Source organism: Symphodus melops (genome assembly GCF_947650265.1).
Source record: "Symphodus melops genome assembly, chromosome: 20".
Taxonomy (NCBI): Eukaryota; Metazoa; Chordata; class Actinopteri; order Labriformes; family Labridae; genus Symphodus; species Symphodus melops.
The window spans coordinates 6,158,573-6,176,486 of NC_136710.1; the positions used below are offsets into that span (position 1 = coordinate 6,158,573).

The following is a 17,914-nucleotide window of genomic DNA, read 5'->3' on the forward strand; positions in this document are numbered from 1 at the left end:
GCTGAGGACACACTCCGAGATAATAAAACACTATAAATATCCAGTCACAAACACGTATGAGTGAAATACACTTTGTTAGAAATAAATAAATGATATGTCAAGTAAAAGAACTTGCAACCAAATATACTAAAGTCCAGGCACCCAATGTAATTCAGAAGCAGAGGCTCCTAGACCCAACGCAAAGGTACAAAAACAATTGAATAAAAAAACTGCTTAAGCGTAAAAAGGCATTTTGATTTTAGACATTAACCAACCTGAAATCATGTCTACTCAAGTATGCAGATGATATAAAAGTAGCAAAGTACAGACTGAAGTGTTTTTTTGTTGTTTTTTTTGTTTTGGTGGCAAAGCATTTAGATAGAAATGTCAGATGTTCAATCGGAGCTCACTCATTGTGATTTCCACTTTAAGTGACTCTGTGGCAATAAGGGAGGAAAAAAAAAACACTTAACAGAAGCTTTAAAGCCATATTTGTAACGTTAAACAAACAAAAATTTAGTGATTGTACTTTAGTGAAACCAACATACAACAAACTCAAACAAACATAGAAATGTGGTCAGTGCTATTTAGTGCTTCTTTTAAGGGAAAATTAATGATTACAATATTATCCACAAGTCCACAAGAGACTGAGATAATGATAAATAGCTGTAAAAATAATTGTCTGTTAATCTCACATTTTTGCTCACTTCCTTTCAACCAAGTCCACTTCTCACGTCACGTAGAAACACGTGTCCTTGTTGCTGTTTATTTTCAGTTTTTCTTCCGTGAGTTACTTTGTCCATTAGTTTCTGTGTCCCGAGTTCAGCTGGATGTCCCCCAAAGCTACAGCAGATTCTTGAGCCGGAATCAGCGTGAATGTGTGTCAATGTGTGCGTGTGTGTGTGTCTCGCCAAACCAGGTCAGCACTCGTGCTCTACTTTATCAAGAACATTTCACTGAAAAAAAAAAAAAGGTTCCCTGCTGTCTCTGCTGAATCCAGCTTCTTGTTTAAGTATCCATATTAATGTGCATATTTCCATTTACCAGTCCATTATCCCTCATCAGTTCGGAAGTTTAACAAGCAAGGTTGTTTCTCTATTTCAGGAAAAAATCCCTGAAAAAAAAAAAAAGAGGTTTCTCTTCTTTTCTGTGTGCTTTTCAGTGCCATGTCCGGTGTAAGCAGAAAGAAAAGAGACAGAGGGACACCGTCCACCATCCCAAAGAGGTCGACGTTCCCCTTTAAAGGGCGCTATATAGGAAAGGGCTCATCTAAGTACTCTAACTGTAGCAGGTTAAGTGTGCTTTGTTTTAACATATACATCACAACACTGATGGATGTGTTGACTGTGCCTCTCCTTGGACTCAGAATGTAGGACAGAGTGGATCCTGAAGGACCCCTGTCCATGCTCATGTTCACATGTGTTTATAATATCTAAATTCCGTCATGGATTACTGCTTTTTGGCAATGGCAGACATGTTTGCTACATAGCTATTAGTAGCTCCTGCACACTAGCTGTTATTAAGTGACATGCATCTCTATGCCGGGGATCTTTTTCACACGGTGAGACGATGTTTCAGAGAGCACTGGAGCTTATTTTGCAGGGATTTCATTAGAGGAGGAGGTAGCAGCGTATTCAGTCACTAGACCGGGCACTGTTAATCACACTGGTATTTTATTTTTGCACATTTTTCTCAGCAACTTTTTTTGTCTGCCCTAAAAATAAGAAGCAATTTGTTCCTCATATATTTTGTAGGCTTAGCATGGCAGATAATGTTTTATTCCCATGCAGTCCATTATTACGGACTTAAAGAGGAGATTTGTCATGCCTAAACACATCCAGGATTGGGCTATACGGGTAACCTATTAACATATCGGTATTGGAGGAAGGCTAACTGGTTATTGTAGTCCTTTTTCATATTTCTTTTGCCTGTTTTGTGTCCAAATGTTTAAAACCAGAACACAACTGCACTGGCATAAGTGGCGGAAATCTATTATGTAATTTATTTCTGAGAGGGAAAATAGGCAACCTCTTTCAGTCTTTAAAGGCCATCATCGTCTACCTGTTTTTCCCTTAAACGCATATCCTTTGTCGCTCCTGTATCTTTGAAAAGACACAAAGATAAAACAGATCCGAGATGAGAAACCTCTGCCCAGAGGAGAGTTGATGTGGGGGAGCTGGCCCAGATGAAACCTGATCTGAGCACTTCCAGGAGCAGAGAGAGGTGTAACTCAACCAATTGCTTTAAAATGAGAAGAGGGAGGAGCGGAGAGAGGAAGGGAGAAAAGAGGTGGGGAAGTTAATGATGGATGCTGTGAATCTATTTCGGTACGGCACCTACCCGCCTCACTTACACCGCTGCATGTGTTAATTACATTTAAAAGAGATGTTGCACCTTAAAAAGGAAGCTCAATGGATGTGCTGCTCAGAATTACACATCTGCACCTCTAACTTAGTCTCGGTGCGAAAAGGGGGCGGAAGAATGGAGATGGAAGAGGTAACAAATATGGTGGGAGGAGAGGGGTAGAGCTGGGATGCAGAGGAGGATGTGTGTTTATGGAGTTTTTTTTTTCTATCAGCTCCACGCTCGTAATGGATAGAGAGTGGTGGAGAGACTAATGGGGAGGTGAGGAGTAAGACAGGATGAAGACACAGGGAGGAAATCAATGGCTCTCCTCTTTAATCTACTGTTACATTTCCAGCTAACCCTTTAAAGACCTGAGACAGATCTTATTAGTGACAGGGACCTGTTTCACAAAACTACTCGGGGGGGGGGGGGGGGATTACTTGAATGATATTTAGATTTCCTGATTAGATTCCACCATCAGGACTTCTGCTTAGGTGATGTTTTGTCCGGTGTCTTTTTTCCTCCTCCTCTTGAGTTGATTTTTTTCCCCCCAAACTATTCTGTCTTTATGTCAATGTAAAGTCCATTTGGTGTTGCAACTTTGTCGGTTATTTCTCTGCTTCACTCTTACCCTCCAACACGTCGTACCCCGTCAGTAGCATGTCAGTGCTGTTCTCCAGCTACTTCCCTGCATTGCTTTGTGATCTCGTGTGTTTTCTCCATCATCTGAAATATTTAGTGAGTCTTTCTTTTTTACCACATCTCCCTCTTTAATTGAGTAATATTTTTAGTTCCCCTCTATGGATCCTGATTTCAGCATAACCAGAGCTTCAGGCCCTTTTCCAACTCCTCCACTTCAGATTCTTTTTTTTTTCTCTTTTTCTTTTTTCAAACATACCCGCCACCACTCAACTTGTTTTCGGAGTCACCCTCCAACCTGCTATTTTTAGACTTGGTACTCCTCCCACTCCAGTTCTTGCATAGATATATCTGGAAATAGACATTCCCAAGTTTTCATCCTTGTGGAGTGTGCAATCTTTCCCATTCTGTCTTGCATTTTATCTCAGTGCGTTGCCTGCCTTCTCTCCCTTTATCTTCATCACACTTTTTGGCCACAAAGCTGGTTTTTACCTGCTTGTGACTTTCTCCCTCTCTGCCATTGTTTTAAGCTCAACATACTCTTTTCTATCAATATCATAATTCTCTTATATCTTATTCCCTTTGTTTCTTTCATTCAGTGGGTTCTTTCTCTCAGCCCAGTATCCTTTTCTCTTACTGCGTTTTCTTTTTTCTGATGGTCACATGTCGTCTCCGGCGTGGCAGCTCTCCTCTCCGTGTATAATGAGGACAGGGAAGAAGAATGCGTCCTGGTAGGATGGAGGACGTTCCCTCCCTCCTCCACCGCCCCCCTCCCTCCCCTCGCTTCCTCCTCCGCTCTCTTGCTCTGCGTCTTCGTCCTGCGTCCTCTCTCTATTCCCATCTTCCCTCATCCTCACCTCCTCCTCCTCTTGCTCCTCCTCGTCATCATCCCCTTCGCCTTCAAGCACTCCTCTTGTCTCCTCATTGTCCTGCCTCGACCCTAACCCGAGGAATCCTCCACCTCCGCCACCTCCTCCTCCGCCACTTCCCACTCCTCCCCCACTTCCACCTCCATCTTCTCTACTTCCTCCCAAGCCTCCTCCCATGCTTCGTGAGTGGAACAAGCTGTTTTGGCGACCTCCTCCGATTCTGCCTAAAGAGAATCCGCTCCGACTGAGCACCAACCTTCCTCCTATGCCCCCACCTCCATGCCCTGCGTTCCTGATTCCTGCCACTGTAGCGTTCAGGAGGGCAGTTGTTCCCATTGGGGCGCGTAGCCTGGAAGGAAGACTGGAACTCGACGTGGTCCTCCTGCACCTGGGGCAGCTCTGGAGGAGGTATGCCGAGTTAAACACCACAGGCAGAGCAAGAGGAGGTGGGTTGTTCCCCTGGTTTGGGGTGGTGCAGGGAGGGCCGGAGATTGGGGTAGAGGCTGTATTATTTGTACCCCCACTTATGTCCAAGTCCATAAGAAGAGCTTCAGAGTAGCTCGGGACCATCTGTTGGTTACAGCGGATGTGCCACTCCAACTCTGTCATGTCCACCGTGTTGACCCGAGAGATTGCTCTGTAACTCGTCCCGTTCAGACCAATTCCGATCCCTATCCCTCCAGGGTGGATCCCATTCTCAGTCCCTCCTGTGACCCCATCCACCCTGCCACCTCCACCTGGACCTCCACCTCCTCCGCCACCATCCTCGTCCTCCCCAAATAGCTTCTCCACATGATAGTGGACATATGCAGTGCGGTACTCTGACACCACTCGCAGTGGCCATGACAGGAGGAAAGCAGAAGCCAGCCAGAAGACCCTGTGCCGAGAAAACCAAGGCTGGTTAGTAGGATCTGGGAAGGCCAGGATGTGCTCTCGGAAATCCACGTTTTTCAGGTGCATTCCCTCCCTGGCCTCCATGTAGTCGTCAAGTCCTTCATTCTCCCCGAAGAAGCGTGCTCGCTTGGAATAACAAAAAGAAAACAAAATCAATCAGCTATGTAAGAATTAGCACAATAACATTCAACAGATTGATTTTTTATTAAAAACAGGTACGTTTAAAAACTAAAATGGTTAAGGGCTAGCCATTGCTAAGTCTGCCAACTAAAAAACATGTTTTTATACATCTCAGTCGAGTATAAAGGAGTGATTGTTAAAAAATAAAATAAAATCTAGAGATGAATCCTTTCATCCTCATTTGGAAATAACATAGCTGCATTGAATGGAAAGCCTGTGTCGACCTACAGCGTCAATTTCAGAGCGCGTCTTTAAATTGCTCTGTTTTACATTCGCTCATTTTTAGGAAATGTTAAAGAGGAAAACATAAAATCGATAGAAAGCAGTTGAGTCCTGGCATTAGCAGCAGCTCAAGACCTGGAAATTGTAAACTTGAAAAATCTGACTGGGTTTGATTGTTGCGGACACATTTGTTATTGTTATTGAAAGTACTGATTTTCATTGGTCACTAAGGGTAAAGCAAAATTCAACATTTTTTAAATCTTTTCAACTGAGAGTGTGTAAGTGCAGTGGCAAGCAACAGCTGACACTGTGGGTGTTTTAGGACTCAGAGTACTTAAAATGCTGAACTGTACTGGGTTTTTTTTTTTTTCTGTCGAAAGATCCTTCGCTGTGAGAGCAAACCAACACTGGTCACAGGCCCTTAGTGTACGGAGCAGTGGTTAAGAGGGTTGCTGAGTGTCAGTAAAAGGTAAATAAAAAAGATAACATCTTGTCCTTAAGAGACTTGGCCTTTGCTTTTTGTCCTTCTCTTTATATTACAGGTCAAAGAATCAACAGATTCCTTCAGTTAATAGAATAACTATCATTAGTTACAGGCTGCATATTCATCTGTATTATATAAGAGTTTTTCGAGCATATCTTACCTGGGTGAGGTAGGCAGCTTCAGCACGTGCACTGGAGAAGCTAAAAAGCAGAGAAACATTTTAACAGCTTGTTTACACGCTGAATGTTGCTGAACTTTCTTTGCCATGTCGTCTGATTGAGCACTTATATGTCGGGGATCTCACCTAAAACACTTGGTGAAACGGAGTCGGACGGCAGGGTGCAGCTGCAGGTCCAGCAGCTCCTTTGAGACGTCTTTCACTCCATAGCGGGCGTAGTCAAACTCTGAACTGGAGGCATGAGTGTTCACTCGCTCGTGGTAGACCTGAGGAAGAATTGGGATGGGGTTGGGGGTTATGAAAGGGGAGGGGGTTGAGTTTCATTTTTGGGAAAATGAGAAGGACGAGGGAGAACAGAGAGACACAACGGATCCTTTTATTGGAAGGATATTTTAAAACCTCCATATATTTTTCAGCTTCAATAAGGCTTACTTAATAGAATGATTTCTTAATGCACATAGCTGTTTGCACACAGCCCCGCAATATTTCACTATAGGAGAAATTAAGATTTTCATGGCAGTTATAAAATAACAACTTACGTTAAGATTGCAACTATGAGCTTTTAAAAAAAAAAAAAAAAAAAAAAAAGAAGAAGAGGGGTGAACGGGATTGAAAGCGTTACTATGTGTTTCAGAAATAGTTCCCCTCACCTGTGTGGTGGTATATGCATCTCCATTGCGGTATCTTGTCACCTGTCTGGTTCTCCTCACATAGTGATAGCTGATGGCCTTCCACCAAATGCAGGGCGTGGCCTGCTGAAGTCTCTGCACACGCTCGTACACTTCCTGTGTCAAAAAATGAGGAAAAACTCTATCATTAAAATAAATGTCACATTTAAATGTCATTCCCCTTTAAAAAATCAAGCAGAAACAAACAATTGACTTCCTTTTGGTTTGCATACAGAACAGTTCAGTCTGTTCTAATATAATGCACGTCAGGTCCTGTGTTTTAGGGGGGATGTTTGTTATTTACTCTCTATGCAGAGCTGTTTTAATCATTGAATATTGCGTCTCCTGAGAGTCCTGACCAACGTAAAACATATTTTGTTTTTGGCAGTGGCAGATAGTTAAGATGATCAGTGGGCAATGAGCTCATGGAACTCCTGATAATAGACCGAGCAAACCAGAATAGACAAAAGACAGACTGGTGCCCCCAGGTCAGCTCATTACCATGGTAGGGAGAGAGAGCATGCATTCATCTTTCCACACTCGAGTAGGGAATTGAGAGTATAACATTGTTCTCTTCTTAAAAATGTGTGACCACATTGCATTAAATAATGGACTATCAAGGCTTGTAATTATGCCATAGTTCTCCAGTGCAGCAACTGTGTATGCATACATTTACCACAGCATTGTTGAGACCTCTTCATTTTGCTGACACCCACTGAGAGAAAAACGATTCTGGGGGTAAACAGATTCTGCTGTTCAGCTCAAGGTCATAGACTGACTGCTTGATTCCAACTTTCTATTCCTCTGTCGGCCAGGTTTAGGATTTTTTTTGTTGCCTTGAATGGTCATTGCTAAACACAGTGCTAAAGCTGTTTGTCACACACACCTGGAATTCAGCATGAGCCAACATTGCCGTCTTAGAAAAGCAGTGCCAGCACTCCACCAGGTAAACCACATACAGCATAGCCAGGAAGGCCAGTGGGATGTAGACATAGCCGCTGGAACACGGGCTCTCCAAGTGTGGGATGTCATGAAAGTAGGCCGCAGCTGGCGATGTGGCCTTGTCGTCACCGCCGATAAGTATGGAGGAGGAGCCAAGAACAGGTACACGACAGACAGCGCACCAGGCGAGCGTGGCGAAGCAGCCGTACATGAGGAGGGTCAGGAGGAGGCACTTCCAATGGGATTCCCTACACAGAGAGGAGGCCAGAGACGTCTGGACTGGCCGTTGCTGGAAAAATAGAGACAAGTGTTAGTTAGCCTAAAGTGTTCTGTCATGAAACTGTGACCAATTAGAAGGAACAGCAAGGGAGTCAAAAAAAAATAAACTACCGAGTTGCATTATGGGAAACACTGCATACCCATACACCCAAAAGCCAGGGAACCATCTTGATGTGGGTCAATCCACCACTTTGGTTAGGACTAAAATATCTCAGCAACCATTAGTTAGATTGCCAATGATTTTTACCTACATTCATTATCCAAATGATTTTGGTGGGTTCCTGAGGTTTTCTTAAGCCTTTGGATTTTAGGAAAATATCTTTTTAGAATGTATGAATTACCATGAAATTTGGCAAAGACACTAACAAAAACCCACAGGATGAATCCAATTGATGTTGGCGATAACACAGACGTGTTCTGATTTCCTGAAGCTCTCATTGCATCAGCTACCTTTTGGATTCCCAGTGTCTTCAACTTCACTATTTATTTTGTGAGACATACACATGCTAACTGGACCGAGATATAAAGAAGTGTACAATCTGTATCCCATCATGAAAGCGATATCCCTGTAAAAACTCGAGAACGCTGCTCTAGCATTTTAGCAGCTTTAGCTAACGTTCCACTGTCATGTGATAATTCCCCTCCTCAAGTCTCGTTTATTAGAAGAGGCTTTAGTACGTTAGTGTTGCTGTGAACGTCACTATTTTATAGAAAAAGGTTTCAGATCTTATTGGTGATGCAATGGAGGATCAGATATTGGTATCTTTCTTTAGAACAAGTCCAGTAAAATTTGGTCAAAAAAAAAATAAAATAAATAGTGGCGATGGTGAAAATGTCTAATGTTTGTCTTAAATACAAGCAACACAAGCTTGTGTTTCTGACAACCTACTGTGTATTTAATGATCATTATCCTTGTGTTTTGAGAACAGTATTGAATTTTAGATCTACTATGTAAGTTGAGGTCTTGACCAAAGAAGAGCATCACACTAACCTTTAGCCATCATAGGATAAGTGCTGCTTATTAGGCGCACGCACACACACACACACACACACACTCTAAGTGCTCACTTTGACACGGCCTTACTTGCACTGTGGAGACATCATGTTACAGTGCACTCAAACATATACATTAGATACGCAGACATAGATGGTCTAATGTGCCCCTCTTCTCTCTCCACATCTCTCTCTATCCACGCACGCTGCCACGCACGTTCTCAAATTGTAAATGCAGCCCGAGGAGGGTATGTGAATAATTTAGATTAGAACGATGCTTCTAGACTGTTCTTTAGCTGGCTGACTCCACTCCGACAACAGCGGCAGACCTCTGCTGCTTCAAAATTTGTGTATGTGTGAATGAGGTTGGGGGAGGGTTTTTCGCAAGTATGTTGTATGTCAAAGAATAAAACAGTTAAGACACACACCTGGGCTGTTTCTTACCCTGTCCATGCTGGTGTCCTTTACCTTGCTGCATGCGACAATGCAAAGAAGCAACAAAGCTGGAATGAATACAAAAAAAAAAATGGAAGGACACTGATGTCCTCTCCTCCTGGCCAAGTCCCCCTGTCCTGTCAGCAACCCCCCCCCCTCTCTTTATCTCTCCTTCTCCTTCAGTGCAGCCATGATTTGCTATCCACTAGCATATTTGGCTTGCTGCAACACACACACACACACACACACACACACACACACACACACACACACACACACACACACACACACACACACACACACACACACACACACACACACACACACACACACACACACACACACACACACACACACACACACTGTGGCTCTTTTATTTTTTTTTACGACTGCACGTCAAGGGCAAGTAGCGAAAGGCAGAGTAGAGGGCACCTACACTCTAACAATCCATCATCTCTCTACAGAAGCTCCTGAAAACATCCAACTGCTCACTTAGGTATCCAAAAATAGACCGAACATTAAAAAGAAATCAGAATTATATTACCCCTATTATTAGTGGTAATTCAATATCACATTGTTTGCTTTCTCTGCCACTTTTTTACATCATCCTTCCTGTTTTTTAAATTACCTTCTTTCTCTCCTTTCCAAATCTTTCCTTCCACCTGCTAAAGCATTTACTTTTTGAATCCCAACCCTCGTTCTCTCCTCTTCATCTTCAACCCCCCATGTCTCTTCTTTTACGTCCTCTTTGAAAGTCTGTCTGTAAGTGCATTGATTGGGCTAAATGTGTGGAGTAGTCAAAGAGACTGGGAAGAGGAGCGTGAGAGAGACACGGAAGCGGCCATGAACTTTTCATGAATGCAAGTATGAACGAATGCAAAGAAGAGACGGAAGGGGGGAGGGACTAAAGAGATGGCAGCCGTGTTGATGACAGACTGCACAGCTCTCCAGGGATCTCTGCTGCCAAAATCCATCTTTCACTTTCTCCACCTGCCCTCCCTCTCGGTCTACTTCATTTTGTCATTTTTTTCCCCATGCTGTTCCTCTCACCTTCAGATGAGTGTTGCCAAAAAAGAGAGAAAACTCTTGCAATATAAAGAGCAAAAAAACATGCGTGGGTCTTGACAGTTTCATGAACTCTCTGCAGCTGGTGTAAGCCCAGTGAGAGGAATAAAGCCCCAAGACGAGAGTCAAATTCTTCATGTACACACTTGTGCCAATCACTACAAGTCAGCATGAGCAGGTGTGTGTATCCAATAAAGCTGAGAGATGGTTTTTTTCTTCACATTAACTAGGGATGACACTCATAACAATATCATTTTTTAGAGGAGAATAACATTCACCAATTAGAGACATGTTAGCCAACATATACTATTTTTTATTGGGGCTGAAAATAGAGCTATTACTTATGCACAGATGAGCAACAGTGATATGATCTCAGGGGTTCTTGGAAAGGCAATGTCTTAAATCACTTAATCAAAAGATATTGTACATTTTCATACAATGTCAACAAATACACATGTTGCAGAAATTGTTGACGACAGTATATTATTGTTGACTGATCTGCTGGACAAACAACATATTGATACCATTTTGCAACTACATGTTCAGGAAAATTGATATCTGTAGCTATAACACCTGTGATAAGAGCACAATCTGTCTGGGATTATCACAGAGATGGAGGGGGAACAGGTTTGGCTTAGCCGGTAGAGCAGCCTCCCCATGGACAGAGGCTACAGTTTTCTTAGCACTGGTCGCAGGTTTGGCTCCAAGCCCTGACGCCATTTAGTGAATCTCATCCCCCTCCTCATTCCTTCCATATCATGGCTAGTGTCTTTTAAGATCAGGGTCAACTTCTAATGACCTCATGTTATTTTCAAGGTCAGCCTCTAGAATAGTGAGTACCAGGATAGGCTTAAAAAAGGCTACAGTGCATGAAATGAACACTATATAAGACTTAGCTTGAGAGTGGATGAGATGTACTTTGGGTCCAGTAAGAGACTTCTGGTGAACAGAATGCCTCCTGGTGCAAAAACTCTGCTGTTTTTTGGGTTACGTCATGATCCTTTCTCTGTTTTAGCTGCCTCTGGTGGGCCTTGGCTTTTATGTCAGCCAGTAACAGATCAAAGCCAAAGCTCACTCTCCGAGAAATTATTATGAAAAGGATATAGCCTGGACTGAAAGAGTGTCAGCTTTCATTTTTTCATACTGAGAGCTTTGACCACCCTCGCTGAAAACTCCTTTGAGAAAGGCAGATGCAGAGTGGTTGTAAAAGGGCGAACGCCTTTTAAAAGTTTCACTAATGATGTAAATTCACAACCTTATTTGCATAAAAGAAGTGAACGAATGCTTACTTCCTTTCATGTATGCATACTACCTGTTATGTATACAAACTTCCTGTTATATGTATGCATACGTCCTGTCATGTATGCATACTTCCTGTTATGTATGCATACTTCCTGTTATGTATGCATACTTCCTGTTATGTATGTATATTTCCTGTTATGTATGTTTACTTTCAGTCATGTATGCATACTTCCTGTTGTGTATGCTTACTTCCTGTTGTGTATGCATACTTCCTGTCATGTATGCATACTTCCTGTTGTGTATGCTTACGCTTACTTCCAGTCATCTCACTTACTTCATGTCCCAAAGTTAATACATTCAGTAGTTTAAACACAACGTAAAAATTAACAATCTGCACATTCTTAGATGTTAACTTTTCAAGTTAATCAACATGGAATCACGAAACATAATGTTGCAATATTCAAGTGTCTTAAATTTCTCTTACACCCCTCGTGGACAAAGTACAACGACTCAATCACAAAGCCGTGAAAGCTATTAAATTAAACATTTGATATTAGTTCAGGTTATAAATAGCTTATAAACGCTCAGTGGCCTTAAACCATGCAGTGTCATACAGTGTCTACCTTAGCCACTGGTCAGTTCATGACAATTCTGTCATATTATACCAGCCTTGGTCAATAGGAAGGACATTACAGTGAAGTTAAAGCTCAAGATAGCAACAACTGCTCAGCAATCAAGCGGCAGACCATAGTGTGGAAATCACCATCATCTTTTGCATTACACCTCCAAACATCATTGTACCAATTGGGAACCGGCTGCTTCATGACATGTCCTACCAAGTATGATTGCCATGTTGTATGTCAAGCAACATGCTGACATTGAGTTCTGGTGAAGAGAGACTGATTATTTGGAGAAATGAATGATGACTGTCGGAGGGGCAAATCCACATTTGGCAGATACCATATGCCACATTTATCGATCCTACTATAATGTTTAGTGGATGATTGGACACCGGTCTGAGGCTGTGTCAGGGTTGGTTGGTAGGTCTCCTGGTTTTATGAAGGGCCCTTTAATGCAATAGAATTCAAAGACGTTGCATCCAATTTAGAGGCAACACGTCAATAAAGGTTTTTTACTGGTCCAGCATGATTTTACTCATAAAACCAGGTCCATAAGATAATGGTTGGTGGAACTATAATACACAGAGCACTGACCTCTACCCCGATGAACGCCTTTGGGAGGATTTCGAATGCCTATTGGGAGAAAGGCCTTCTCGTCAGACATTAGTGCCTGACCTCACAATGCTCTCTCAGCTGAGTGGGCACAAACTGCCACAGACTCTCTTAAGTCTTGAGGAAAGCCTTCCCGGAAGAGTGGGGACAGTTAGAGCATGGTTTAAGAATGGGATGGCCAAGGAGGTGTGATGTATTCTTGGAAAGCGGTTTTATATATCCTTTAGCATCCACAGTCACCAGAGAGAGATCTGTCTGAAGAAGAGCCAAGATAGGTGAGACGAAAACCTGGATTGCAAGCTGTTGGTGTTGGCTTTTTGGACCTGTATCTTACACCTTCCTATTCAAAGACAAATACTGAGCAATGCTAAGGTTTTGAAGATCCTGTACATACTGTTCCGTGGTTTTATTCTGCCTCTACTCGAACTGCATTTGACAGGGCTTTTTCATTAATACGATTTGCTTCAGCCAGTAAATGACTCTAAATTCAATCGTTCTGTAATATGGTCTTGTAATATGGAGCAGTAACTGCATTTCTGTCACATATTTAGTTACTGGCTCTTTGTTCGTTGGTGCGCCTGGGTCAAACTTGAACATCCTCTCAGTTTCTCTGTATTAGTTTGCTTGACTAAGAGTCAAAAACATTACGCTTTAAAAATGGGGCTAGATAGAGCTATGTTACAGCACTACATGTATGATGTTTTACTCTAACGTCTTTAAATGGTTTTACTCTAAAAGCGAATGGCTAAACAATGAGATTCAGTTGTTTCTGATTCGTTTTATTTGCATGGGAGGCATGTGGTATACAGGTCTCTCCAGACAATAGCATCTACCATCAGCATATCACGGTCATTTCTTACCGACATCTAATAACCCAAAAGCATAAATTAACTAAATTCGACATTGGCACATATGGAAGATTTATTTATTTATTTTTTTTACAAATCCCTCCATGTATTAAGGTGTTAAGAAACAAACCTGTACTGCTCTCTCCCTCTGTCTCGGTTCAGACTGATTCAGCTGGTTAGGTGTGACTGGAGCAGCTATAATTAGAACTCCTAGCGAGTGGGTGGCAAACGAAGTGAGGAAGTGAGGATAAGGAAAAAGTGCTGTTGATGCCTGCAGTACACTGTTAAAGAAAGATCTGTCATTTCAGTAACCATTCGATGGCATCTTACGATGTGAGGTTGGATTGATAGAAAATAAATGTTTCATCATACGCCTGCTATAGTGAAAACATGATTCCTCTACTGCAAATGCATTGTGTTTCAGAGTGTGTTCAGTGGAGATAAATTATCCATAAACAACAACAATGATCTGGAGGTAAAATGTAGGTCACCAAGCAGCTGAAGTCGGCCTACACATCAACTTGAACGTATGCCAGTAACATTTCTGTAGATGCGAAGGCAGAGTTTTTACAGTGGAAAAAACGTTCAATAAAAAATGTGAATATTCTACAATCTGTCAGTTTATAGGCTTCGATCAGGACAACTGCAATGAGCGCCTCTATTAATTAAAGCGAGACATGACGTTTTAATTGAATGCAACCCACCTTTAATTCAGAGCCCATCTTAAGTGGTGTGATATATATAATGAAGTGTTATAGCATAATGTCAAACCTTTTGAAATATCTGCGGTTCAAATAAAGATGTGTACTTGAGATAAGGACGTTAGTTTGCCTTGCGTGTTACGGTGAGCAGAGAAAAAGTGAGTGTTAATTTTAGATCAAGTGTTTTAATATTGAATGAATAGTATTTTGACATAATCTCCTGTGGGTGAAACAGCACATGTTCTTATTTCTTCTCTACTTTTATCACATTGTTGTGTATCTGACATAACGCATACTTTCAAATAGTGAACGTCTGGGCTGTTTTCTTTTCTTTTAGGGCAGCCTCATAATGGGTAGCCGGCTTACTTTTATTTACTGTTTGCTGCCTGCCTCTGTGATGCATTTGATTAGAATTCACTATGAAGAGCATCTGTGTGTTCTCTTTTGTGTTTGCATGAGTAGCTTCATTTTGGGTGTAACGTTATATCGCACAAAGAATTGGATTTCTGCTTTCCTGACAATGATCCTCATGAAACAGAAATGTAGTCTGGTGTGCCGAGTCAGTAGTTGCGTATATCTGCTGAGTGCTGATAGAACGTCTGTGTCGGACAAGCGATCGTAAGTTTTCTGTCAGGAGGGCACATCACTTCCCTGATGTCATTCCAAGCCTGAAAACGGTTAACTCTAACTTATTTCGTACTCTTGAGATTTAAACTTGATCAAGTGCATCTTTATTGAAACATGTCGACATCAATGTCATGTGGAAATTGGACTGGAGATTTAAAATGTCAAGACCAAAAATGCAATTGTGGTACAAATATTGTAGCTCAACTTGATTTGTGATAATGCTTTTTGTGAGAGCACGTTCCTACAGTATGTATAATGCACGTCAAAGAGAATGGCTTGAACTAAGTGAGGTAATGTATGAGGGGATATGATGGTGACTGCTGTATACTCACAACTACACAACAGTCAAGTCTCCAACAGGAAGGAGACAGAGAGGGTAAGACAAGAGAGAGAGAGAGAGAGAGAGAGAGAGTGGGTAATGGAGGCAGAGAGCAGAGGAAGACTTCAATCATTGCTACACATCTGCACATTCCTGCAGACGGAGGTGAAACACAGCATAAAGGATCATCTCACCAGCATGCTCACTTTTCAATAATGTGGGCTTTAAATTACCAACACAAATCGACTACTTCTGCCTTTTTTTTTTTATTTCAAGTTGCACTTGTCATTTCTTGATCACGTTCACCAATATGAGTTTAAAAGTTGTTTGACAAAGAAGGTATTTACCCATCTGACTGCTTAGAATCCATGTGAGGGGAAAAGTGTGTTTGTTACCTCAAGGCCAAAAAGGACAAGATATTTAAAGCTTATAAAACTGAAAAAGTAAGTCAATTAATTAATTACTTAATTAAACATATAGTAGTGTCTGTCAGGATGAAATGTTAGATTTGCTGGTTCTGAATTTACAAATGTCTGGATTTCGTTGCTTTTTCTATTACCTTGTGTGACACTTCACAAACAAGAAGTCATAATGAATCGATGCTAGATGCCGCCTTGAAAACGCAAAAATAAAAAAATATATATAAAAATGAAAGAAAGGAAGAGACTTGGTATAGAATTAGTCATTTGCTCCTCAGCTGTACAGCCTCCTTCTTATATTTCATTACACAATTTGATTACACAACTTTGCTCTTCCTCTGTAGACATCATCATGTTAAGTATTTGCTACTGGGAACGGTGGTGGGACTAAAACCTGCCCACATCCATAGTTATTTGTTCCTGGAATTTGACTTGCGTAATTTTGCATCATGCATAGCCCTCTCTATTACTCACTCTGAAGATGACGAGTTAGTATTTAAGATGATGTTTATTGTTCACTAAGTATTCTGGAAGTTGGACGAGGGGGGAGAAGTTACACGCAAAAGATGTTTGTGGAAATACATATGGTAATGTACTCTAAATATGAACCTTAGAACAAGGTGCAGTTTGCTTAAGTAAGGACTTTCAGTTTAATGGTTCGAGAAAGATGGATGTCAGAGGAGGTGATGTAGATGGGAGGAGGAGGGGATGTGTAAAGGACAACGCAATCTACTAAGAAGGTTAAGGGCATAAACTGTGAAGAAGTTTGCCAAACCTTGTAGAAAACACACTAAAACATTGCTATATGTTACCAGCAGAACACTGTGTTGTTGTTCTTCGTCCTCCTCACTGTCTTGTGAGTATTTTGGCAGACAGCTGGGTGTGTGGCTTAGCTGTGATGTCACCCTCTCGTGTATTTTAGAGGTGTCAGCTGCTAGATGGACTCTCTTTACTACAGTGGGGGAAAAAAAGCCTAATCCATCCCTCTCCAAGCGCAACACATCACATCACACAATGCTGTCAGACGCATCGCATCAATAGTGTGGCTTTCTCTCTCGAGACAGGAATTTAGGGTTCCCTGCCCTGCTGTGTACCTAAACCCCAGCCTCATCAGCCAGCTCCTGTCGTGCCCTTGGCTCCTTTACAAGGCATGAAGGACTTTTGCGCGAAACGTGACTTTTTTTAAATCGCTGATGAATGACGAGAAATCGAAATCAAATCTAGTTTAGGGAAACATGATGGAGAAATGACGGGTGGTATGGGGAACGACAAGCAATGACATCCAAACACAAGGTGTTGTTTGTGGGGGGGTCAATTATGCGCAACTTTACGCTACCTGTACTCTTCTTGTCACCGCAAACAGCCGCGCGCTCGTCAGAAATATCGGATCATTACAATACATAAGAAATGTCCTTTCCCACCTGCTCTCGTGCTGACCCGTCCTCCAAAATGGGCTCTTCAGCGGTGGCCGTCTCCTCCTCCGTCTGCATTTTCCCCTCTCTTGCCACTCCTTCCTTCCTTAGAACCGGGCACAGGCAGCTCCCACCCCGGTACCGTCCGAAGGAAGGGACCTCCCCGGCGGAGCAGCGAGCTCGGTCACCCCATCTGCCGCAAGTCGGTATCCAATTTCATCACGATGGAGGGGCCTGCGGCAAACAAGCATCGTCCTCCGGATGTCGGTAACCCCACTGCAAAGCTTTTCCTCCAGTATCTTCTCCCAAGGACCGGCTCAGTGTTTCTTTTCTACCTGCTCCATCCTTTGCCCTTCGGTCAAAACAAATAGTGACTAAGCATCCAAAGTCAAAGACTGTCGCCCTCCCTGTCAGACCGTTTTCGCTGCCGCTCTTCCCCCCCCACCACCTTTCTCGTGATGCTCTTCTACCGAGTGTGTGTCTGTGCACGTGTGCGCGCGTGACCGACAGTGCAGGAGAACCAACCGAAGCCAAGGATGGATGTCTCGAGCTGCAGATGCACACAGTCCTCGGTGGACAGTTGTGTGCGTCAACGCGCGATAAAATCTGTTCATACGAGGCCTTGAAGTTGAAAAGTGACAACAAAAGGACGGCTGACATTATTCAACTTTGTTTAGGCACGGTTATACCTTGCTTGCACTGGGTCTCCGTTGACGTCATATACCCAAATCCCCACCCCCTATCTTTTCACCTGAGCGTGCAAGTCTCCCCTGTAGAGGCAGACACTTGCACGGTGCACACACTCAGAGGCACGATCCAACTCCTGCCAAATAGGGCGAATAAAAATAGATAACATTGAAATGTAGGCTATCGAGATGTAGTGATAAAGCATGTGTCTATGTAACGCACACAATACAAATGGATAAACAAATCATTAGAAT

The 17,914-nt window shown here is 42.4% G+C and overlaps 1 protein-coding gene across 1 annotated transcript; it reads right to left on the reverse strand.

Annotated features, from left to right (window-relative positions):
• Positions 1-2,876: 2,876 nt before the first annotated feature.
• On the reverse strand, positions 2,877-17,899 carry LOC306841333 (transmembrane protein 151B). The gene is made up of 6 exons (XM_079371157.1): positions 16,983-17,899; positions 7,346-7,690; positions 6,442-6,576; positions 5,918-6,057; positions 5,774-5,813; positions 2,877-4,853 (listed from the first exon to the last, which is right to left on the reverse strand). Exons 1-6 carry the CDS (start codon positions 17,049-17,051, stop codon positions 3,624-3,626), a joined length of 1,959 nt encoding a protein of 652 aa, XP_079227283.1. The 5' UTR covers positions 17,052-17,899; the 3' UTR covers positions 2,877-3,623.
• Positions 17,900-17,914: the final 15 nt, after the last annotated feature.